The sequence below is a fragment of the Bos mutus genome, chromosome 24 (genome assembly GCF_027580195.1).
Source record: "Bos mutus isolate GX-2022 chromosome 24, NWIPB_WYAK_1.1, whole genome shotgun sequence".
In the NCBI taxonomy this organism is placed as follows: Eukaryota; Metazoa; Chordata; class Mammalia; order Artiodactyla; family Bovidae; genus Bos; species Bos mutus.
The window spans coordinates 61,699,665-61,722,887 of NC_091640.1; the positions used below are offsets into that span (position 1 = coordinate 61,699,665).

The window sequence follows — 23,223 nt, forward strand, 5'->3', positions numbered from 1 at the left end:
AGCAAGAATAGAAAGATAGTGTTAACTGTGTGGGAATCGACAACTAATAGGTAAGATGAAAGAGTTAAAAATAAAACCATGACCCCAACCAGTTAGGCAAACAAGTGCAAATGAATCCATAAACTGAACTAAGGAAGGAAAAACAAGCAGGGCGCCTGCAAAGAAGACAAACGAGCTGCTTAAAACTAACTTCTCACAGGCACAGACAAGCAAGCCAAAAGACTAGCTTCCAATTTCGAGTATTTCTACGTTGTTTCCAGCTTTACTGAGATATAACTGACATAGTATCTTACACATTATAAACGCTTATGCTACATACTGCCCTGTGCTCTAGGACGGTTTGCATACTTTGTGGCAAACATTGCACGATAATGTTATAATACTAATTCCACATTAGTTAGTATAGTAACAGTAATAGACTTCCTGACTCATTTACACTCCAGAGCCCCTCCCTCTTCTGTACATGCGTGTCCTCATCAGGAATCTCTTTTATGAGATCTAAACCAACAAGCCCTGATGTAACCAGGAAACCCACCTGGCTAACTTTTAGTGGGTCCTAAAGCTCAATAAAATGTTTGGAATTAAGCAACAACTTTTGAAACCAGGCAGTGAAGTGCAGGTAAATCATTTTATTGTGCAAATTTAGCCAGCAAACGTGTACAAAGGAAAGCACAGTAAATTCACTCCTGGCAATTTTTTTCCTTTCAGATTAATGACTTGGCACTTGAAGTGAATAAACTGAGACTAGGAACTTATACTTTTCAAATGCTTACTCCTCTTGTTGGATTAACATGAAACACCATAGTACTGAGAACAGGCAAAGAATTTATATTCTTATGTGCAATAACCAATGTTTATTCTCTATGCTCTTCACTCCTTGTTGGACTAGGTCTGCACGCACAGGGGCTTCTCGCCACAGCGGCTCCTCTTGCCGTGGAGACAGGCTCTTGGTGCTCGGGCGTCAGCAGTGGCAGCACCCAGGCTCTGGAGCACTGTGGTTCAGGCACAGGGGTTTAGTTGCCTCGGGGCACGTGAGATCCCCCTGGAGCAGGGGTCGAGCGGGTGTCCTCTGCACGCGCAAGCGGATTCTCAACCCCTGGACCACCAGGCAAGCCCCCTTATGCTCTTTAGCACAAGACACAGTATCTCCCAGACATGAACTACCGATGAGCACGTTTAGAAAAAGCAAAGTTAGTCCATTGTTATCTAGGGCCGTAGTAACAAAGGACCACTAACTGGATGACTTGGAGCAGAAATTTACTCTCCCACAGTTTTGGCACCTCAAAGTCCCAAATCAAGGTGTCGGTAGGGCCATGCTCCCTCTGAAGGCTCTAGGGAAAGATCTTTCCTCCTCTTCCTAGCTTGCGTTGGAGGCTGGCAATCCTTGGCTTGCAACTGCACTACTTCTCTCCATGCCACTGTCTTCCCGTGGCCTTCTCCCAGTTTCTCTGCTTTCTCCTATTTTCATGAGGCAACCAGTCATATTGGATGAGGACACTAATAGCCTCACCTTAATTTGGTTATATCTGTGAGGACCCCATTCCCAGTAAGGTCACATCCAGGGGTTCTGAGGATGAGGACATCAGCACCTTTTAAGGACTCACAAGTCAACCCATAACAATATGTATCTGACTTTTTCCCCCAAACTACTGAGGAATGTTTATTCCAAAGCTCAAGGGCTCAGCCACCCCTAAATTTCAGAGAGCCATGATCTTTACAAATTCCAGCCATTCCCTGTTTGTGCTCAGAGTTAGTCTTCAGAGGCCGAAGCCTTAGCTCCTCCAGGTGGGGTGATGTGGCCCAAGCCTGCCCCCCGAGACCTCCCCCCAAGGCCCCCACCCCGAGACCGCCCCCCCGGCCAGTCCGCTCACCCTCTCCTGGAGCTGCGTTACCGCCACGGGCTTTCTGGGAGACGCCAGGGTCTCTCCCCTCTTCTCCTTGCACATATGCTTGTCTCCCTGAAAGGAACCCAGCTTTCTTGTGGCAAATTCATATTCATTCCTCAAGGTTGATCTGAACCGCTTCTTCCTTCCATGTGAACTTGCCCGCCTGTCCCAGACAGTCCAGGGATTCCACTCGTGCCACTAAAAGAGGTTTCACGTGGATGCCAGGAGTCTCCAAGTCAGAAAGCCCGTTTGGATCCAGGCTTCATCGCTTTGCTGCTGTGACCTTGGTCTAGCTACCTAACCTCTGTGCCTGTGCCCCACTGATAACACAGGGGTATAAGGGTACCACTGGCAGGGTTAGTGTATGGTTTAAGCGAGTTAGATGAAAAGCACTCACAAGAGGGACCGGCATGGGTCACACCTCCAAATGTTAGTTATGATGCCTTGGTATTGTCGGATCACCGGGCACTCTCTCTTTTTTCTTTTGCAGTGCTACACAGCACTGTGGGGTCTTAGTTCCCCAATCGGGATTGAACCTGCACCCCTTGCATCAGAAGTGTGGAGTCTTAATCAGTAGAGCACCAGGGAAATCCCACCATGTAATTTCTGACATGCATCCCCCTGCCCCAGATTATAAACTATTTGAGGGCAGGGACCATATTTTCCTCTGTACATTCCCAGCCTAGAATAGAGCTTGGCATTCAAATGATGGTGGCATAAGGGTCAGAAGCCTGAAGACAGGAATGGGGAGCGGTTCCTCTTTCTCCAGGAAGACTGGTCAGAGCCTTCAGAGGGATGAAGGGGTGAGCGGGGGACACACCAGAAATGGGATCCCCACGGGTGGGGCAGACTGTTTACACCAGTACTGTTTACACTGCCAGTGCCTGGATACCAAGCTCCTCACAGGCATTCGATAAATACAGGCCGAATGAGAATGGGGTGTATAAAATCAAGAGTGGGACAGAAGTCAAGAAATGATTTCCCTTTTAAACATCCAAACATAAAAACTACAGAGGGCATATCCTATGCCATTTATGTATACAAGTGGCTCAAACTGAAAGAAAGGTTCAATTTGCCAATCAAGCCATCCAAGGCATCTCTGGTCAATGTGACCACAATTTTTCTATTTAAGGATCGAGAAATATTAAGGCGTGTTCTTTCCCATCTCTCTCTTCTGTGCCCTTCAGAGTCTAGAAGATATTTCCTTGTTGGAATATGAAGCCTTAAAGCATAGAAAATCAATTTGTGTATGAAACATAATTACCTAAGAAATTTTCTTAAATTCCATATTTCTTCCTTTTATTCATATATCCCACACTAGAGTCACACAAATCCAGAACATTGTTTGAAACAAGGGCCGAAACATCTACTGTGAAAATAATACTTCCTAAAAAACGATAAAAATTAAGCCTTGTCAAGTGTTTAAGATGTAAGGTTAGGATAATATCACGAAAGAGACTGGTGTTTTGCTTAAATGTGTCTTTAAAAATGCACATTTCTAAGAAATACGTTTTCAAATCTGTAAAGCATGTTCCCCATTTATTTTTTGTCGTGATTCAGAAATACAAGATATGAAAATTAGGTTACAATTCTGCCACAAAAGCTTCTAAAGTAGCAAACACAGGTTCTATTATATATCAAAATAGCCATATGCACTCATCAGTTTAAAAATGCCTTTAGAGTTGTCACCTCAAGCAACTGTAAAATATAATAGCTAGTCTCTCCTCTTCAAAAAAACAAATCTGCCATCACTGCTCTGAACTAAACAAGATTTAGTCCAGAATATGGAAGATTATGGTTAGTAGGTATTTTTCAACGCTGAGTCACTAAGAAGTTAAGGAAATGAGAAAGATACAAAACATTTTAGGTCAAAAAGTATGAATAGCTTAAGTGTCCTCAAGTAAGTTAAGACATATTTAAATTGTAATATGATATAATAAAATTAAATATGTTGATACAATTCACTTTAAAAAAATTATTATGGGACTACCTTCTTCTGAAAAGACAAAGACATACAATTCTTTGAATCAAAGCAACTATTATGAAAAAGGTTTTGTCATTTAATATTAGAAATGGTCTGTCAAATTTTTACTTCCAAGAATCAAAAATAAATGGTTTACTGGATCCAAACAGAGACTTATAATGAAACAAATCCAATTTCATGTAAAGGGGCCATCACTAACAGCATTCTTAATTTCTTCTCCTTTCAGCTGTCAAAGTTAAATTTTAAATACATAGAAAAGAACAACACTCTTGACTTTGTTTTGGCAAAAATAAATGAGAATTTTCATACCTTTTTCAATGACATAGGGTCCTTGAGCATACTTTGCAATTTCAATGGCTGAATAACATTAAACATTAAAATAAATATACTCACAAATACATTATAATAAAATAGTACAACCCAACCTAGTACAGGCAGGCACATCAGACCTGAAACTCACATAATAAGCTATTGTTGGTCACATACACGGAATCCACCTTTCAACAGAATTATGATTAAACTTCTTCTGTCACAAGTAAGACTTACCCACTTCTGAGCACAATAGAAAGTGTTGAATCAATGTGATCCTTAAAAAAAAAAAAAAGCCAATAGTTTCCCTAACAATCTGCAGTCTGATTCAGTCTTTCTCTTCTTTCCGAGCAAAAAAGAAATCAGTGTAATAAACGGTTTAATAAGAATTGAGCCAAAAAAGATAAAAAGTAGAATTTGCCTTGTAATAGTTTCACGATTTAGATGAAGCCAGGTCACTGTGTGATGCTCATTAAGTGTCTACAATCACCCATCCAAAAAAAATTTTTTTTCTTTAACATTTTGAAAAGGTAATACGGGGAATACGGGGTCTACGCTGGATATTATAAAAAAACATCTCCACAGAGTCTAGGGCAATCCCTGTCATCAAAACCGTTGGTACTTCTTCAGACAAGTGATCAGCCCATGGTGTGACATAAATAAAAACTACAGGAATCTCAAGTCAGGTTTTGCTATCAAGTGCCTTATGGCACCAAGTGTAGGAAGAAAAAAAGGAACACCTCAGTTTTCAAACCTTTTTGTTTACAAAACTGTAGACCTCTGCCATCTCTGACAGATGCTCTATTTCCATGAATCTTGTGCTATAATTCCCTGATGCTATAATTTCCACGAATCTGCTCTCATGCTCGCGCTTCATCTCAGTTGGGGCCATCTCCCTGTTGTGGAACAGGGGCTCTTAGATTTGTTCAGGTAGTAGGTGACCTGGAATGACTGAAGTCTCTCTGAGAATACCTTGAGAAATGTATATTGAAATAACTACTGTAAAATAGTTAATTTAAGAATGCACCATTTTGGACCAGACTTTAATATAGACCATCAGTAGAAGATACCCACATTCAAGAAACACTTACGAGAAAAGAATAAAATTGAGAAACACCCAGCTTTTACTTTGTATCTGTTTTCTGGGAATGAGGAAAATATAGTCATTACTCCCTTTTAGAAGCTGCCCGATATGACTCAACGGAGTTTGCAGACGATGGCTCCTAAAGGCTGAGAGATTCATGAAAACTTTATGGGTTCAACCCACCCCGATAGACTGCAATGAAGTCATCCCAAGCAACTTATATATTAAATAATAATTTCTTCTATCTCTGTCAGTGTTTGAACATGTGTTATTCTCATGTCTTTTAAAAAGACACTGTGGATTAAAGCCATTAAACATCTTACTTTGTAAAAATTAAGTCATTTGAAAGTCAAGAGTTCAAAAACTCAAGAGTAAAAAAGGTTTGTCAGTGTTCAGATCTTTAATCTCTTGTACAGCTGCTGTTCTCTTCCAAAGCAGTGGTCTTTTCTCACTAAAAGGAACTGGAATGTGGAGATGCATAAGCTCACCGCGTGTGCGAGAGCGCGGGGCTCGCACGAGGGCGCCGCCCTCGGGTCTCAGGTCTGCAGAGCGCATCCGCTGACGGAGCGGCTCACCGGCCTCGCCGCGGATCCGCCAGTGGACAGCGGGCCGCGTCCCGGGAGCAACAGCGCGTCCAGGCCTGCGCTGTGCCAGCGACCACGGCTGGGCTTGCTTAACACGCGGTAGGAGATGTTCTCAAGGTCAGTGGAGTCATGGAAAGAATAGGGCGATCATTTCATTTCAGAAACAAGCGTCTTCAACACCGGGCAGCCCTGTCGTGCTAGTTTTTTCTTAATGAGTAAACTGAGGCTGCTGCCAGTGCCCGCCTCGAGGGCGCCTCCGCAGGAGCCCCCACCCCACCCCCCAACACCGGCAGAAAACGGAAGGGGGTACATTTTCTAACTTATTTTATAAGGAGGTGGGTCCGTAAAAGTATTGCTTCAGCTGCATATTAAAATGATTATACACCTTGGCCAGATGGACTCTACCTCTGCAGTGCAAGGAAGGTTCAACACAAACATTTATCAGTGTAAGGCACCACACGGACACAGCAAAGGGGGAAAACCCACAGGACCATCTCAGGAAAAACCCCAAGCTGAAATATGCTGTCAGCGTTGTGTTTTTGCTGTGCCACATGGCATGTGGGATCTTAGTTCCCCGACCAGGGATCGAACCTGTGCCCCTGCATTGAAAGGGCAGTCTTAACCGCTAGACCACTGGCGAAGTCCCCCTTCAGTCTTTTTTAAAAGCTACATACATGCTACGAGGAGAAAAAGGTCATACTTTCTAACTTTTTCATTTGCTTTAATAAATTCATTAATTAATTTTTAAAGTCAAGGGAAAAAACTGGTCTCTCTTTTCTTTTTTTTATAAAAATATTATAGCAGTCTAAGCAAAATTGGAAAGGAAGACATGGGAAGAATAAGAAACTACAATGGAATGGGTGAGCTTCAGGTCATTATGGCTACTGAAGAAACTGTAAACTTTTAAGCTTCTAAGGTTTTACTTCTCTTCAGAAAATATTTTAGGAGGCTCCCTTTCTCCATGAATGAAAAATGAGACGTGCCCTAAGCATTCAAGTCTAAAGAAGACAAAAAACCATTGTTTTTCCTACTGGAATATATTTATCTCCTTCGTTCCTCGGTATGGTCCTCTCCCATCCCCCACGTAGTTTTATGGGATCAAAGAGAAAGAAACCACAAGTGACCACCAGCATCAGAGTGAGTCATGGACATTATTATGCATTCATACCCCACGGCAATGTGTAAAATGCATCTGGAATAAAACACACTAAGTTAAAAAAGAGAAAAAAAGAAAAGGTCCCAGAAACCCATTTCTGGACATGATTTCTAATGGGGAAAAAAAAACAGAAGAAACATTTCAATGATCATTCCGGAATCCTGCTCACATGCTGTGAGTTCCCTTACCATCACCTCTCCACCTCGGAGAATCAAGTGGTCTCCTCCGTATTTGCATAGTATTAATAATAGTCTGGAGTTGAACGGCGATCCCCTTGCTTGCAGCCAGGTTTCTGAAGATCACTGGTCCAATCTCCCAGATTAGAAAGCAAGACATAAATGTCTGCAAGCCCAAAACTGTGTCCCACTTAGCAGCAAGCTGGTAAGTTATTCAGACAGTCTTTTTCCAAGGGGTAAGAATTAGGCAGTTTTGTCTACAGTTTCCAATTTCGCCTTCTGCATCATGCAGCGACGAACGATACTGTCGAAACTTCCAAGGTAAAACAGTGCGATCGTGCGGAAGAGGCCCATGGTGACCACCTGCGAGACAGAGGCCTGTGAGCTCACACGGCGGGACGCACACCCTCCCATCCAGGGGCTTTCAGATACAGCTCTGATACACAGTCCCTAAGACGTATCTCCGATCTGCTCCAAGGATCAGGGTATATAGTGAGAGCTCTGTGATCTGCTCCAAGGATCAGGGTATATAATCAGAGCTCTGTGATCTGCTCCAAGGATCAGGATATATAGTGAGACTCTGTGATCTGCTCCAAGGATCAGGATATATAGTGAGACTCTGTGATCTGCTCCAAGGATCAGGGTATATAGTGAGAGCTCTGTGATCTGCTCCAAGGATCAGGGTATATAGTGAGAGCTCTGTGATCTGCTCCAAGGATCAGGATATATAGTGAGACTCTGTGATCTGCTCCAAAGATCAGGAAATATAGTGAAACTCTGTGATCTGCTCCAAGGATCAGGGTATATAGTGAGAGCTCTGTGATCTGCTCCAAGGATCAGGGTATATAGTGAGAGCTCTGTGATCTGCTCCAAGGATCAGGGTATATAGTGAGAGCTCTGTGATCTGCTCCAAGGATCAGGATATATAGTGAGACTCTGTGATCTGCTCCAAGGATCAGGGTATATAGTGAGAGCTCTGTGATCTGCTCCAAGATCAGGGTATATAGTGAGAGCTCTGTGATCTGCTCCAAGGATCAGGGTATATAGTGAGAGCTCTGTGATCTGCTCCAAGGATCAGGATATATAGTGAGACTCTGTGATCTGCTCCAAGGATCAGGATATATAGTGAGACTCTGTGATCTGCTCCAAGGATCAGGGTATATAGTGAGAGCTCTGTGATCTGCTCCAAGGATCAGGGTATATAGTGAGAGCTCTGTGATCTGCTCCAAGGATCAGGGTATATAGTGAGAGCTCTGTGATCTGCTCCAAGGATCAGGGTATATAGTGAGAGCTCTGTGATCTGCTCCAAGATCAGGGTATATAGTAAGAGCTTCGTATGCACCAGCTCCAAGGATCAGGGTATAGAAAGCTTTGTATGCACCAGCTCCAAGGATCAGGATATATAGTGAGAGCTTTGTACGCACCAGCAGAACAGAGACAGCAGCAGCCATCTGCTCTGTGCCGCTGGACAGCACAGGGCCTGCAGACAGGCGACGACAAATCGTCGTCCAGTTACTGAAACATATGCAACTACACGGAGAACAAAATGGAGATTCTTAGTAGCCTTAGGGTTCTCTGAGCTAGGAAAGATTCAGAGAAGCATCTCCAATATCCAGACTACAATCGAGGCTTCTTGGTTTAAGGTTTATGTACTGATTGTAAAAGGCAGTCCCTATGCCAGGCACTGACAATGACTAGTGCAAGCTGCCACCAGCTCGCTCCAGACCTGGGCAGACAACCAACTGAAAAAGAGCAATTACTGTCTCAGGGTTAAGAAAGCAATTAACCATACCCATTAATTTTTGCCCTTTCCAGTAAGGGACTCTCACTGTATCACCTGTAAATGCAACTTTTAAAAGGCAGGAAACTACAAAGAGAAACATTTTCAAAGATACAAAGCATCAAAAAATTTGCCTCCCAGGAATTCCCTGGTCCTCCAGTGGTTAGGACTCCGTGCTTTCACTGCTGAGGGCCTGGGTTCGATCCCTGGTCAGGGAACCACGACCCCACAAGCCACGCAGAAACGCCACAAGCACTGCCTCCCAAGCAGCACCTGTTTTTCAAGAAGCTACTAGAAGAGGGAAACAGCCAAAGAGAAGGGCATCAACAGAGAAAGGCAAGGCCCGGTGACACAAGGAAGCAGGGGGCCCGACACTGAGAAGAGGTGGAGGGTCCCTGGGGTGACTGCAAAGGGGGGCCGGGGTCCCCCAAGTGCCAGACTCGGGGGCGGCAGCCAGTCCTGACAGCAGGTCAGGAGGCTCCACAAGGAAGTCCTTCCAGAAGGTGAAGCTGACACAGTACCTGATATTTCTAAGAGGAGATGAACACAATCATTATGAATAATACCTAGTAAAAGGCCAGCTACCCTTTCATTTCAGGGAAGAATAAAAAAGACTGTACGAGAAAGGAGAATGGGTTGTGTGTATTACACAGCTCAGCTGTGAACAGCATTGAAAGAGCCCTAATGATGGCTACTTCAGTGCAGTCTAACCAAAATCACAGTATCACTAAAAAGGGAGAATAAGAGTTGGGGGAGGGGTAGGTGTGAGCAAGGAGAGAAGGGTAAGAAAGGGGAGCTCCGTGTGCACCCTTCAGCAGGATATCAACCTGATCCAGAACCAAGAAATCAGCTAAAAGCCTCCATGGAAGTGTCTGCTCCAGAGATAAGGAGATAAAGGTCAGAGCCCGACTGCTTCTGAGAAGGGTGAACGGGGGATATGGGATGAGGGTGTGCTGTTTTTCATATCAAGTCTCAAAAATGACCTCATTCTCTCAAGTAGGCAGAAGGATAATTTTGAAAAGTGTAAAAACCAAAGTGAAGCTGGAAAAGGCAAACTCTGGAGGACAGTGAAACCCTCAGTGGTTGCCAGGGTTTCAGAAATAGGTGGACCCAAGGGAATATTCAGAGCTTCCAGTGGCCCTAGTGGTAAAGAGCCCACCTGCCAATGCAGAAGATGTAAGAGACGTGGGTTCGGTCCCTGGGTCAGGAGGATCCCCTGGAGGAGGGCATGGCAGCCCACTCCAGCATCCTTGCTGGGATAATCCCATGGACAGAGGAGCCTGGCAGGTGACAGTCCACAGGTTCAAAAAGAGTCGATCACGACTGAAGTGACTTAGCATGCACAGTGCACTATTCAGGGCAGTGAATTATCTGTAGGACATTTTAATGCTGGATATGGGTCACTCTATAGTCGTCAGAACTCACAGGATGGATGGATGACACCATGAATAAATCCCAAGGCAAACTGTGGACTTTGGGTAGTAATAATGTATCTATACTAGCTCATTAGTTAGAGCCAGCCACACCAGCCTGCAAGACATCTGGAGGGAGTGGAGAGCAGGTCTGTGGGAATTCACTGGGTTCTACTCACATTCTCTATAAACATCTAAAAGAAATTTAGTGACTGCTCTTTTTGTTGTTGTTGGCCAAACCCCGAGGCACTCGGGGTCTCGGTTCCCTGAGCAGGGGTTGACTCTGCACGCCCCTGGGCGACAGTGGACTCAACCACTGGACGCCCCGGGGCTTCCGAGGGTCTCCCCCTGGGAGAAGCAGAGTGAGAAGGAAGCCTCTCCCTACCCGACTCACTGGGACTTTCCAGGGTGAATGAGGCTACATCGCTCTGCCATAAACCGCACCCGAGGGGCTGCCCAGCCCCCATCTCCCCTCCGTCACCTGCCTCGGTCTTTCCAGAGCAATCCCTCTGTGAAAACCCTCATCACGCGGCGCTGCACTCTCTCATCAGTCTCCTCAGTCTCTCCCACCAGACTGCAAGCCTCATGGCGTCCAGAGGCTGCAGCCTTACCTCTGATTCTCCAACAGCGGACACGGCAGCAGGCTCATCAAGGAGCAGCTAATTTTTATGTCTCTTCCGGATGAGCTGTAATTGCCGTGAGTGCAGGGACTGCATCGCACCCTTGACTTACCTCCCTGAGCTTCTGTGGTCTGACTCACTGGACAGTTTCTGGTCTGATATCCTGGGACTTTCAGGCAAGACCACCTCTAACCCCTAGAGACTCCCCAGGATTCCCAGGTGGCCCTAGTGGTAAAGAACCTGCTTCCCAGTGCAGGAGACTTAAGAGACCCATGTTTGAACCCTGGGTGGGGAAGATTCCCTGGAGAAGGAAATGGCAACCCACTCGAGTATTACTGCGTGGAGAATCCCATGGACATCCCACAGACAATCCCAGAGGAGCCTGGCTGGCTACGGCCCACAGGGACAAAGAGTTGGACATGACTGAAGCAACTTACCATGCACGCACCCCCTGAAGACAAAGATTTCCATTTTTCAATTCCAGAAGAGGACGCATTCTCAGAGGAAAACCAGATTAACACCCTAATAGCAGAGCAGACGCTTTCTCTCTACACCTGCAGCCCCACGTGGAAGACTTCTTCCCAGTCTAAATTCCTCACGTTACATCTTTAACCTGGCTTCCCTGGTGGCTCAGACGGTAAAGAATCCGCCTGCCACCCAGGAGACGTGGGTTCCATCCCTGGGTCAGGAAGATCCCCTAGGGGAGGGCATGGCGACCCACTCTAGTGTTAATGGAGAAGCCCACAGACAAAGGGACCTGGCGGGCTGTGACTTAGTGACTAAACAACTTTAAAATATTTCCTGTTTACTTCTCCCGGGTAGAGGAAGAAAAAAGCTGATACTTCAGGAACAACTCTTCACACCCTCAGGTAAAGCTGCCATGTCTCCCTTCAGCCTTTGCCCACTGAGGTTCAGTGAAAGGCCCGGCTGTCTGTCTGGGTGTCCGTCTGTCCTGAGGCTCGGGCACGGCTCACCTGCTGGAGCCCTTCCATGATGGACGTTACTGGAGCCATTCCACAGGTCAGCGATGAGAGCATGTACCCGTCGGAACCGATGGAACTGTTGAAATTTCCTTGCTGAAACAGAAAGAAAGGAAAGAGGCAGTGGTAGCATCATGGAAAGCACTCAGCTCAGCACACCAGAAAGGATGACCCGTGTCCGTCCACGTCAGGGGGAGGAACGGTCACGGGCACACGCGTGAGCTCGGGGATGAACGTGGCCGTGGCAGGCTGGGGTGGCTGGATGGAGGCTTCTCAAAATGTGGGCCACAGACTCTGAGTGTCGGGAGACCCTCCCCAAAGACAAAACCACAGTCATGCCAACACTGAGACACTAATTGCCTATTTTCACCCGTGGCACGAGCACTGATGGGAAATGCCGCTGTCTGGTTAGCACGGACCACAGTGGGGGCGCCTCCCCACTGTCCCCAACACTTACAATGGTCAGTAAACACAGGAAGAAAACAAATTGTTCAATCTCCAAGAAAAATTTTAAAGGTCAGTTTTGCTTAAAACTGCACTTGTTAAGCAGTAAAATGAATCGTTTTGTTCAATCTTGACCCTGGAGGACATCCTTTTTCTGATTTTTTTTTTTTTAATTGGAGTAATGCACTGTGAAGAAGGCTGAGCGCCGAGGAATCGACGCTTCTGAAACTGTGGTGTTGGAGGAGACTCTCGAGAGTCCCTTGGACTGCAAGGAGAGCCAACCAGTCCATTCTGAAGGAGATCAGCCCTGGGATTTCTTTGGAAGGAATGATGCTAGAGCTGAAACTCCAGTACTTTGGCCACCTCATGCGAAGAGTTGACTCATTGGAAAAGACTCTGATGCTGGGAGGGATTGGGGGCAGGAGGAGAAGGGGACGACAGAGGATGAGATGGTGGATGGCATCACCGACTCAATGGACCTGAGTCTGTCGGACAGGACTGAGCTACTGAACTGAACTGAACTGATTAATAGTTGCTTCCCGACGACAACTGCTGTGCAGCCAGCGGCTCAGTCACGCGCATGCACACCCCCTCCGCCACTGGGTCTCCTTCCCATTTAGGTCCCCACAGAAAACTCAGCCAGAAAGAGAAAAACAAGTATCGCATATTAACACATACATGTGGAATCTAGAGAAATGGTACAGATGAACGTATTTACAAAGCAGAAATAGAGACAGGTGTAGGGAACAAACTATAGACAACCGCGGGAGAAAGGAGGCGTGGGACCTACCGGGACGTCAGGACTGACGTGCGCACCCTACGGTGAGTCAACAGACCACCAACGGGGCCCACTGCACAGCACAGGAAGCGGCTCGACACTCGGGGACGCGTCTTCCTACTGTTCTGCACGACGAAGAGCCTCACACGGCGCCCCCTCGCGCTCTGCGCCGGCGGAAGGGGACGGACGCCTCGCGGGCGAGCCCTGCTCCCGCTGCGCGGGTCAGGCAGGGTCCCGCTGCTTCCGCGGACCGTGTCCACAGCAAGAACCAGGCCTGACCATCTGTGGTCATTCAGACGGGGGGATGGAAGATTCCTAGCAGGAAATGCATGGAACGACTGTCGCTTCAAGAAAAGCGGGCAGCTTTTGTAGTCCGTGTGCAAATCTGAGCCAGAATTGGGAAGAACGTGTGTCTGCCATTTTGAGGCTGTCACCTTCTCAGTTACAGAAAGACTTCTATCGTAAGATCAGCAGTGATATGAATGAATGCGATTTTGGGGGGTAACTCAGGGAATTCATATTTTCCCAAGGATGAATACATAAAGTTACAAAATCATGAATGGGTACAAAACAGTGCAAGGCAGACTGATGGGCTGTCACAGAATAGAGAACAAAGAGTTCACTGCTGCTGCTGCTGCCGCTAAGTCGCTTCAGTCATGTCCGACTCTGTGCGACCTCGTAGACGGCAGCCCACCAGGCTCCCCTGTCCCTGGGATTCTCCAGGCAAGAGGACTGAAGTGGGGTGCCATCGCCTTCTCCGGAGTTCACTGCTAGAATTTCCAATTTCACATTGCGACTAACCTTTAAGAAACCACGATTCATCTAGTTTAGGTTTTTATATTAAAAAAAGAGGAATGTCCACAATGATCTGAAAAGCCCACAGAGTCTCCCTTCCTTTTCCAGTCTTTGCACGGCCAGCCTCGCTTCGCACCCTTCATGCAGAATGATCTGACAGACGGCATGCGGGAGCAGCTACGGGGCAGCTGCTCTCAGTCAGCACAGACACTAAAGAGGCTGAGGGACGAGAAACAATGCCCCCCTTCCCCCTAAGTTTTGTTTTGAAAAATACTTTTTGTTATAAAAATGTTACAGTAAAATACACTGAATTTATCATTGTCATTTTAAATGAATAAATCCCTTTTAAATGATACAGTTTCACTTTCTGATGTAGCAAATATTGATAAGGATAAGCCATGGAACCAAAAGTTCTCTGGGGCTGTGGACAAGTTTAGGGTGGAAAGTGCTCAAGAGATGAAAGAAGCGTGAGAACCTCCAGATTAAAGGAATCCTGCCAAAATACAAAGAGCTGCTTCGAATCATTAAAAACATGGAGTGTGTTTGCTTTGACTTGAGATAAGCAGGAAAAACAAAGTCCACCCAATCCACTGGTGCCATCTTCCTACGCCTTTGAACACAATCAGGGCAAAGTCCTTCCCACGTCCGCAGATGTTTTAATAGCCTTCAAGGCTTCCTGTATTCTGCTGGGTTCGGCCTGAACATGCAACGGACGTTCCTTCAAGGCCAAGGTCCAGCCAGCCGACACTTCTCATTCGGATCATCCCCAAGTTTCCTAAATCCAATGTGGGCCTAAGGATTACATGTATGTTTATATGTCCCCTGGACATGTGTATTTTTCTGCATGTGGGTTAACAGGAACGCTGCCAAAAAGCTTGTGGCCCACACGTAGTCCTACAGAACAGTACCTGGTTTAGAGAAAGATCGTTCTGGACTCTGAATAAACTCTGGAAAGTGGAGGGCCACCGGGACGATGGCCGAGGGGGCGGGCAGCACTTTCTTGTTAGTAAACATTTGGGGAAATTATACCAGGAAGCAGGAAAGGGAAAAGAAAATCCTTAAACCAGTGCGGCAGTAAGACACCTAAAAAAATATCTAGAACTGAAAATACTGTGGCAGAGGAGGAAGATGACAACACGCCAGACACAGTCCATAACCGCTTACGCATCACAGGCAAATCTCGGTTTCCTTTCAAAGAACTAAGGCTCTCAGCCTGCTCAACCTGCTCCTGAGATTAAGAGACACAACCATGCGACTTCCCTGGTGGCCCGGTAAGAACCCGCCTGCCAGTGCAGGGGCCACAGTTTCGATCTCTGGTCCGGGACGATCCCACATGCTGCAGAGCAGCTAAGCCGGTGTGCCAACAACTGCTGAGCCCAGACTCCAGGGCCGGAGCCACAGCGACAGAAGCCAGGGCGCCTGGAGCATCCACGCTCCTCGGCAGAGAAGCTGCCGCAGTGAGACGCCTCTGCAGCACGAGGAAGAGGAGCCTCCGCTTGCCACTACCAGGGAAAGCCCCATGCACCAACTGAGACCCAGTGCAACCAAAAGTAAAATTCAAAAACAAAAAGAGATATAACGAGTTTCCAGAACTTATTAACATGGAATTAACCAGGGAAGAAAAGAACAGTCTATGATATTAGATATGATGAATTTAACGTACACACACGCACAAATGCTAGTAATTTTACATTTTGAAAAAAAACCCTGGGACAAATACCTTTTTGGAAATACAGCACTGTAACCATTCACAAGGGAACAAGGGTTTTACTTACTACAGCGTCTTTAACAATTTGTTTGGCCACTTGTTCTGGTTTGCAGACAGATGTGGTCTCTGAAATAAGACGTGTCTCTAAAGGCTAAAAAGGTGAAAAAAAAACAGACATTATCAATACCGTTACTACCCACTACATTAAAAAGTAAATAATTTTGACAGTCCTCCTCCCCTAATTTATACATAATTCTAGTTTTCTACCTTTGAACGGATTCCTATTTTTAGAACTAAGTCCATCTGGATTCCAGATCAGTTTCTACCTGGTTACTGTGTACAATTCAGCCCCTCAGTGCCCCAGTTACTCTGTGGGACAAGAGTCCTAATTCCAGTGAGAACCATCAGAGCTTCATTTAAAATATGAAAAAAAAAAAAAGACCCTGCTTTGTCTTTTTTATTTTTAAATCTTTGGAGCAACATGCAACCCATGTGCTCAAAAATTCTTCAGAAGGGAGTTTCAGTTAGAAGTTTCAAAACTTAAGCCTTAAATGGTATGAAACGATTAATTTTATTTACCATGTGGGCTTGAAAAAATAAAATAAAAACCAGAACATATTTCCTTAAGATAGAAAAGCGGAGAGCTCATAAAAGCCAAGTGTTTCTTGATGAACCTGAATTAAGAGAAAAGTCCTTTGGAAGGTGCCACCACTCTCCCGCGTCCCCAGGCCAGCACGACCGCGTGTGGCCAGACCCCGGCAGAAGTAAAGGCTCTGTGCGCCCTCTACAGGGCTCACGGAGCAAGGCTGAAGTTCATCTGCCCACAGAAGTCAGCCCAAATTCTTAGCCAAGGAAAAACAAAAAGCAATTTAACATCAAAATCAAACCTTCACGGGGAAACCACCACCTGTTGTCAGCTCTGGCTTCTACCTAGAAGACCACTTATCAAATGTTGCAAATCTGCCTAGCAGATGTCCCTTATTTTAAAACAGGGCATTCACGTTAACTTTATTTCTTTGAAATAGTAGTCATTTTAGGAAGCAGAGTCAAAAAGAAATGAATAGGGGGAAAGGCTTCTAAACCATACACATCTTTCTGAAAACATACAGCCATGGGGCGTCAGTGCCAGTTTTGATGAGGTGCAGATTCACACTTAGTGAGAATCACTACAACAGAGAAGAAGACCAGAAACGACAAGTTCCAGAGGGGAAGTTCGGACTGATCCCTTCTTCCCCACTTTGCTTGCTCAGAGAGTGCCTACTACGTGTCAAGGCAGGTTCACACGAGCAAAGCACAGAGCCTGCTTTCGGCTCGGGATGACTGACAGTCACTGTATTACTGTTTAAGTCCAGAGGCGGGAAAACACAGCGGAGAATAAGGCCAGGGCGGAGGATGGTGAGCGTCCCGCGGGAGGGACGCTAAGACACAGCACGTCAGGGGAGTCCTCTCCAGGATGACAGCCACACGGAGATGAAAAGAAGCACAGGAGGAAGATCCACTCGGACACCCAGAGAGAGGGTGGCCAGAGTGCAGCCCACACGTGGGGTCGGCCGGCAGGCGCAGGGGGCGGACGGAGCCCCGGCGCGGGAGGCCTGGAAGAGGAGAAATCGCGGAGGGCGGGTGGCCGAGGCCTAGACGGGGCCCCAAACGGCTCAAGGCCCCTGGCTTCTTCTCCCAGCATGCTGGGAGCCTGGGGAGCCGCACACGCAGAGTGCCATCAACACCAACATACGGCATTTAATTCTAACTTCAAATTAAATAAAATGAGACATTCCGTGTCTCGGTCCCACTAGCTGCATCGCAAGTGTTTAACAGCCACGATGTGACCGCATTATAGAGCTGCGGACACAGATCATTTCCACCATTCCAGAACATTTTATTAGACCATGCTGCACAAGAGTTTTTGATCTTTTGTGGTTTTGGATTGTTTTTTTTTTTTAAGTTTTGCTTTTTGGCTTTTTACTCACGAGAGGGGTTTGCACAGGGGAGTGACAAGAGCTGACCTGTCCTTTACAAGGATCACCAGCTATGCCACGAAAAAGACTCCAGCGGGGCAAGAGCCAGGAGCAGGCGGGCCAAGTTGAAGACCTTTAGAACAGTTCAGGAGAAAATATCGGTGACTCACACTGCTGGGATGGTAGTGACATCTGCAGTTTAAAAAAAAAAGTCAGACTGGGGATAGGTCCTGAGAGCAGAGCCCAGGGTGGTGTGAGAGGAGGCATCGAGGCTGGCTTCAGGGTTTCCAGCCTGAGCAGCTGTGGGAATGGTGGGCACGAGAAATGAGATGGAAAATCCTAAGCAGGAACGAGAGGGAATTAAAGTGCCGTTTTGAAATGTTACATCTGAGGCGCCCATTAGACCTCCAGGCAGAGACAATGGATTAGCAACCACTTCAAGTCCTTAAATGAAATTAAGTCCAGAGGAGAAAATATTATCAGTAAAGAGTATTATGTGTCATGCTAAGTCAGTAAGTCATGTCGGACTCTTGGTGACCCTGTGGACTGTAGCCCGCCAGGCTCCTCTGTCCATGGAATTCTCCCCCACCCAGGGATCAAACCCGTGTCTCTTAGGTCTCCTGCATCGGCAGGCCAGTTCTTACCACTGGTGTCACCAGGGAAGCCGAAGACTATTAACTTGTTAGTTAAAACTACAAGCTACACTCTCCATCAGAAAGAAAGCGCTGTATTCATTACGTCAAGCCTGAAGACTTAGCAATAACGGCCTTTGAAAACAGGGTCAAACCAGGACTTTCCTCCTGGTCCAGTGGGTAGGACTCAACGCTTCCACGGCGGGGGCCTGGGTTCAATCCCTAGTTTGGGAACTAAGATTCCCACAAACTGTGTGGCATTGCCAAAAAGTAACAAAGAAAATAGGGCTATAGCCCCCAAGATTTCAAATCAAAGTTCCAGAAAGTTCTGAGGCCTCTTGCAAGCACGTAAGTTGAAAGAAGCTCAATTTTCTGACGAAAATGCCTGCAAGCTGAAAGGCGGAAAGACAGAAAACAGGAAAAGGGGTTTCCAACGTTCAAGACTAGAAACGGGGCACAGAGAGGCATACTCACCTTGGTTTGGTTTTCTTTTGCAAACCCAGGGGTGTCTGTGTCTGGTGGGTAGGCAACTGTGACATACACATTGTAAGGCTTCACCTGCGTTTCAGAGACAACATCAGGAACTTTAGTAAAACAAGACACACTTTCGCACCCTCCCTTATCAACCCACACTGGCTGCCAGGCAGACATTCCGCATGTGGCCCTGATTTTCTCAAAAGGTAGTGAGACCAACAGGCTGGTTCTGTAGAGGAGCGGTGTGTATGTGTGCAGTCATGCTGACCCCTTGCGACCCCGTGGACTGCAGTCCTGCCAGGCTCCTCTGTCCATGGGATTCTCCAGGCAAGAGTACGGGAGGGGGTTGCCATTTCCTTCTCCAGGGGATCTTTCTGACCCAGGGATAGAACCTGTATCTCTGGTGTCTCCTGCATTGTAGGCGGGTTCTTTCCCTGCTGAGACACCAGAGAAGCCCCTACCACTGGCTGAATCAGGAAACTCTTGGCCCTGAAGATCATTTAGAAATAAAGTTAAAGAGCTCACCCGAGCCTCTATTCCAGAAATCAGCTGGCCCTGAGCTACAGAGGTTCGCTAGCCTCCTTCTAAGGTTCTTTCGCTCCCACTGACCAGGGCCTGGAAGCTGCCGTGAGGACAGCAAACGGTGCTAAAAGGAAGCCTGCTGGTCCCCAAACCCCGACCCCCACCCCGAGCACTCAGCACGGCAGCCACGGCCACGGGCAAGTCTGTCCCTCGGCCATCTGGCTGCAAAGCTGCTCTCCTTCACGGTGCTTCTCAAACTGCTGCTCTGCTCATCTCACCTACGATACAGGCTGAGACCGTTCAAACCCCTCCCCTCTGCCCAGACCCGGGTGGAGAGTGACCCCATCCCGAGAGTCTGCTGGCCCAGGAGTGCCCAGCACCAGGGAGGGCTCAGGGCTCTCCTCTTCAGGAAACATGGTGCTCCTCGGGGCTTCCCCCAGGTCAGACCAGGACCACCTCACCCGCATCTAAACGCAGAAACTCCTTCCCAGCTCCTCTTCCGGCACCCCTGCCCGACCTTGAACAGGATCCCAGGCTTGGTTCCCTCTCTAACGCGTCTCCCCCCTGGAATCTCTCCACTCAGAACACACCGATGACCCCTAAGGTCGTCCTGCCGCCCGGCTGGGACACAGCGCCCCATGGACCCCTGCTGCACACCCCTGCGGCTCAGTGATGCTAAGCGGGGTGATTCAAACCTTCGGAACCTTGGCCACGACTCTGCTTGCTCCTGGCTCACTGCTGAGTCCCACGGGAACACCAAGGGGACCCAGACAGGCACTGGACCTGAGGGAGGCCCACAGGTGAGGCACGTGACACCTCGGAGCACTCTGGGGTCCTGTCTGACATCCAGCCTTTTTCCCCGCTTCCCTTCGAGATGCACAGTCCTGGAGGCCGAGGAAGGAGCTGCAGGGGCAGGGGAGCTGAAGCCCTCAGCCTGGGAGGGGCACTAGCAAGGGACGCGGTCCCCACTGGCTGGGCCCCGGACCCCCAGGCGTGAGACACACTGGCTCAGCGTCACGGGGTGGGCAGCCCCAAGGCCCAGCTCAGGGCGGCTCTGGACTCGGCCGGGCAGGGAGGCTGACGAGCAGCAACCTCTCTTCCACTTGTTCTCACGACAGCGGCTTCAGAAAGTGCCTCCCACGGCCTTGCCCTTCGCTGGGCACAGACAGGAGAAAACACCACTGCCATTAAAACACAGAAGTCAGTAAGCGGGAATCAGACAGCCCACCGAAGCCTGAGGCTGGCGGCTCGGACGCGGCCGCTGCAGAGACAGTGCTCCTGTCCCCCACGACGGGCCAGGACGGTGGGGCTGTAAGCTCCACGGCAGGATGTCAGAGCGGCGTTGCTCCAACTCAAGGTTATGGTTGAGCTGCCAGAAGAGCTTACCGCTTTTCAGAACAGCTTTTTCCCAGGGGTGGGGTTGGGAGAAACCAGTCCAACCCCTTTCTGAGTACTGGTATCCTCGGTATAATCCTGGAGCCAGATAATCCTCTCAGCCTATGGCTGGATACCTCCAGTGGCTACGAACTTAACCACTGTATTTATTTATTCTAATGTCTGTTTATTTATTTGGCTGTGCCAAATCTCAGGGCTTCCATGGGGACTCAGACAGTAAAGAATCCGCCTGCAATGCAGGAGCGGAGAAGGCAATGGCACCCCACTCCAGTACTCTTGCCTGGAAAATCCATGGATGGAGGAGTCTGGTAGGCTGCCGTCCGTGGGGTCGTTAAGAGTCAGACACGACTGAGTGACTTCACGTTCACTTTTCACTTTCATTCATTGGAGAAGGAAATGGCAACCCACTCCAGTGTTCTTGCCTGGAGAATCCCAGGGATGGGGGAGCCTGGTGGGCTGCCGTCTATGGGGTCACACGGAGTCGGACACGACTGAAGCGACGTAGCAGCAGCAGCAATGCAGGAGACCTGGGTTTGATCACCTGGTTGGGAAGATGCCCTGGAGAAGGGAATGGCGACTCACTCTAGTGTTCTTGCCTGCAAAATCCCATGGGCAGAGGAGCCTGGCGGGCTAGGGTCCGTGGGGTTGCAAAGAGTCGGACCCGACTGAGAGACAAGCACACTTTCCCCTACACTGGGAGCTCTGAGTCTTAGCCACTGGACCACCAGGGAAGTCCCCATTGTATTTGTTTATCCAACAAATGAAAGTGAGACAGTTAGACAGCATCACTGACTCAATGGACATGAGTCGGTGAGCAAACTCCAGGAGACCATGGAGGACAAGAGACCCTGGCGCATCGAGACAGTGGGGTCGCAAGAGCTGGACACAACTGAGCGACTGAACAACAGCAACAACCCAACAGATACTTGCTGCATTATTTCTATGCCCTCATGGAGCTTACAGGCACTGGAAACTCCTGGTTAAATAATCTGTTAAAATCTAAATAAACTAACTCTGGTTGTGGTTTAGTGACTCAGTCGTGTCCGACTCTTTGCGAACCCCTGGACTGTAGCCCACCAGGCTCTGCTGTCCATGGGATTCTCCAGGCAAGAACACTGGAGACGGTAGCCATCTCCTCCTCCAAGGGATCTTCCCGACCCAGGATCAAACCCAGGTCTCCTGTGCTGGAGGTGATGTCCTGCACTGCAGGCAGATTCTTTACCATCTGAGCCACCAGGGATCAGATCAGATCAGTCGCTCAGTCGTGTCCGACTCTTTGCAACCCCATGAATTGCAGCACACCAGGCCTCCCTGTCCATCACCAACTCCCGGAGTTCACTCAGACTCACGTCCATCGAGTCAGTGATGCCATCCAGCCATCTCATCCTCTGTCATCCCCTTCTCCTCCTGCCCCCAATCCCTCCCAGCATCAGAGTCTTTTCCAATGAGTCAACTCTTCGCATGAGGTGGCCAAAGTACTGGAGTTTCAGCTTCAGCATCATTCCTTCCAAAGAAATCCCAGGGCTGATCTCCTTCAGAATGGACTGGTTGGATCCACCAGGGAAGCCCCCCAAAATTAACACTGCACCTTGATTTAATTAACTACAGTAAGTCCCCTACATACGGATGAGCTGCGCTCTAAGCGAGTTCGCTTAAATGCAATTTGTTCCTAAGTCCCACGATGTTAGCCCAGGTACCCAACCAACACAATCGGCTATGCAGTGCTGTACTGTAATAGGTATATAATAGTTTTCAAAAATTATACATAAAAAAATAAAACACTTTAAATCTAACAGTACAGTACCTTGAAAAGTACTGAAGTGCAGTACAACAGCTGGCTTACAGGGGCTGGCACCGCGTGAACCGCAAGGAGCGTCTCTGACTGGATGGGGGAGAAGGGGCAGGAGACGGCAGAGCTGAAGGATCATCAGCAGGAGGGGACAGAGGGCCAGGGACAGCCTCGCTCACGACGTGCGGACCAGATGCACCAAAGGCACGTTTGCGTCTCTGAAAGTTCACGGCTTGAAGGTGCACGTGTAGGGGACACATCAACCCCCCGACCCCGGCAGAAAAGGAAACGAGGGTGCTGTGGCCTCACTGCTTCTTGCTAAGACAGCGCTGACCCCTCAGGACCACTTCTGCGAAAAATTTAAGCCAGGACCGCACTGATTCTCTGTTGCAGACCGTTAGCCACTGTCTGCATCTCCCTGGTCCTGCTGACCAACTCCTCTCTCCCCTCCAAGGTCTGCCTGGTCCCACCCTACCATCATTTCCTCCCTTCCACCTGGCCTCAGTCTCAGAGATGCCCGCTTACTCAGGACCCAATTCATTACCCAAACAATTTCACCTAAAGGCGCGCTGTTTCTCATCCCATCAAAGCAAAGACAAGGGCAGAGAGCAGGGAGGAGCTTTCTGGGGTCCGGGGTGAAGACCCTGCCTCCAGTGCAAGGTCTCAGTCCCATCCCTGCTTGGGCAACTTCGATCCCTCATGTCGCGGGGCAATGAGCCCGAGCTGCAGCCACTGAGCCTGTGGGCTGCAACCAGAGAGC

General features: G+C 48.1%; 1 protein-coding gene across 1 annotated transcript in view; it reads right to left on the bottom strand.

Annotated features, from left to right (window-relative positions):
• Nucleotides 1–3,396: 3,396 nt before the first annotated feature.
• The window catches only part of KDSR (3-ketodihydrosphingosine reductase), a 42,852-nt gene continuing 23,025 nt past the window's right edge, over nucleotides 3,397–23,223 (bottom strand). The window contains exons 7-10 of the mRNA XM_070361955.1: nucleotides 18,758–18,841; nucleotides 15,764–15,847; nucleotides 11,966–12,067; nucleotides 3,397–7,542 (exon numbers count right to left, since the gene is read on the bottom strand). Coding sequence (XP_070218056.1) covers nucleotides 7,423–7,542; nucleotides 11,966–12,067; nucleotides 15,764–15,847; nucleotides 18,758–18,841 — 390 coding nt within the window. The 3' untranslated portion in view covers nucleotides 3,397–7,422. The remainder of the gene's footprint in view (nucleotides 7,543–11,965; nucleotides 12,068–15,763; nucleotides 15,848–18,757; nucleotides 18,842–23,223) is intronic.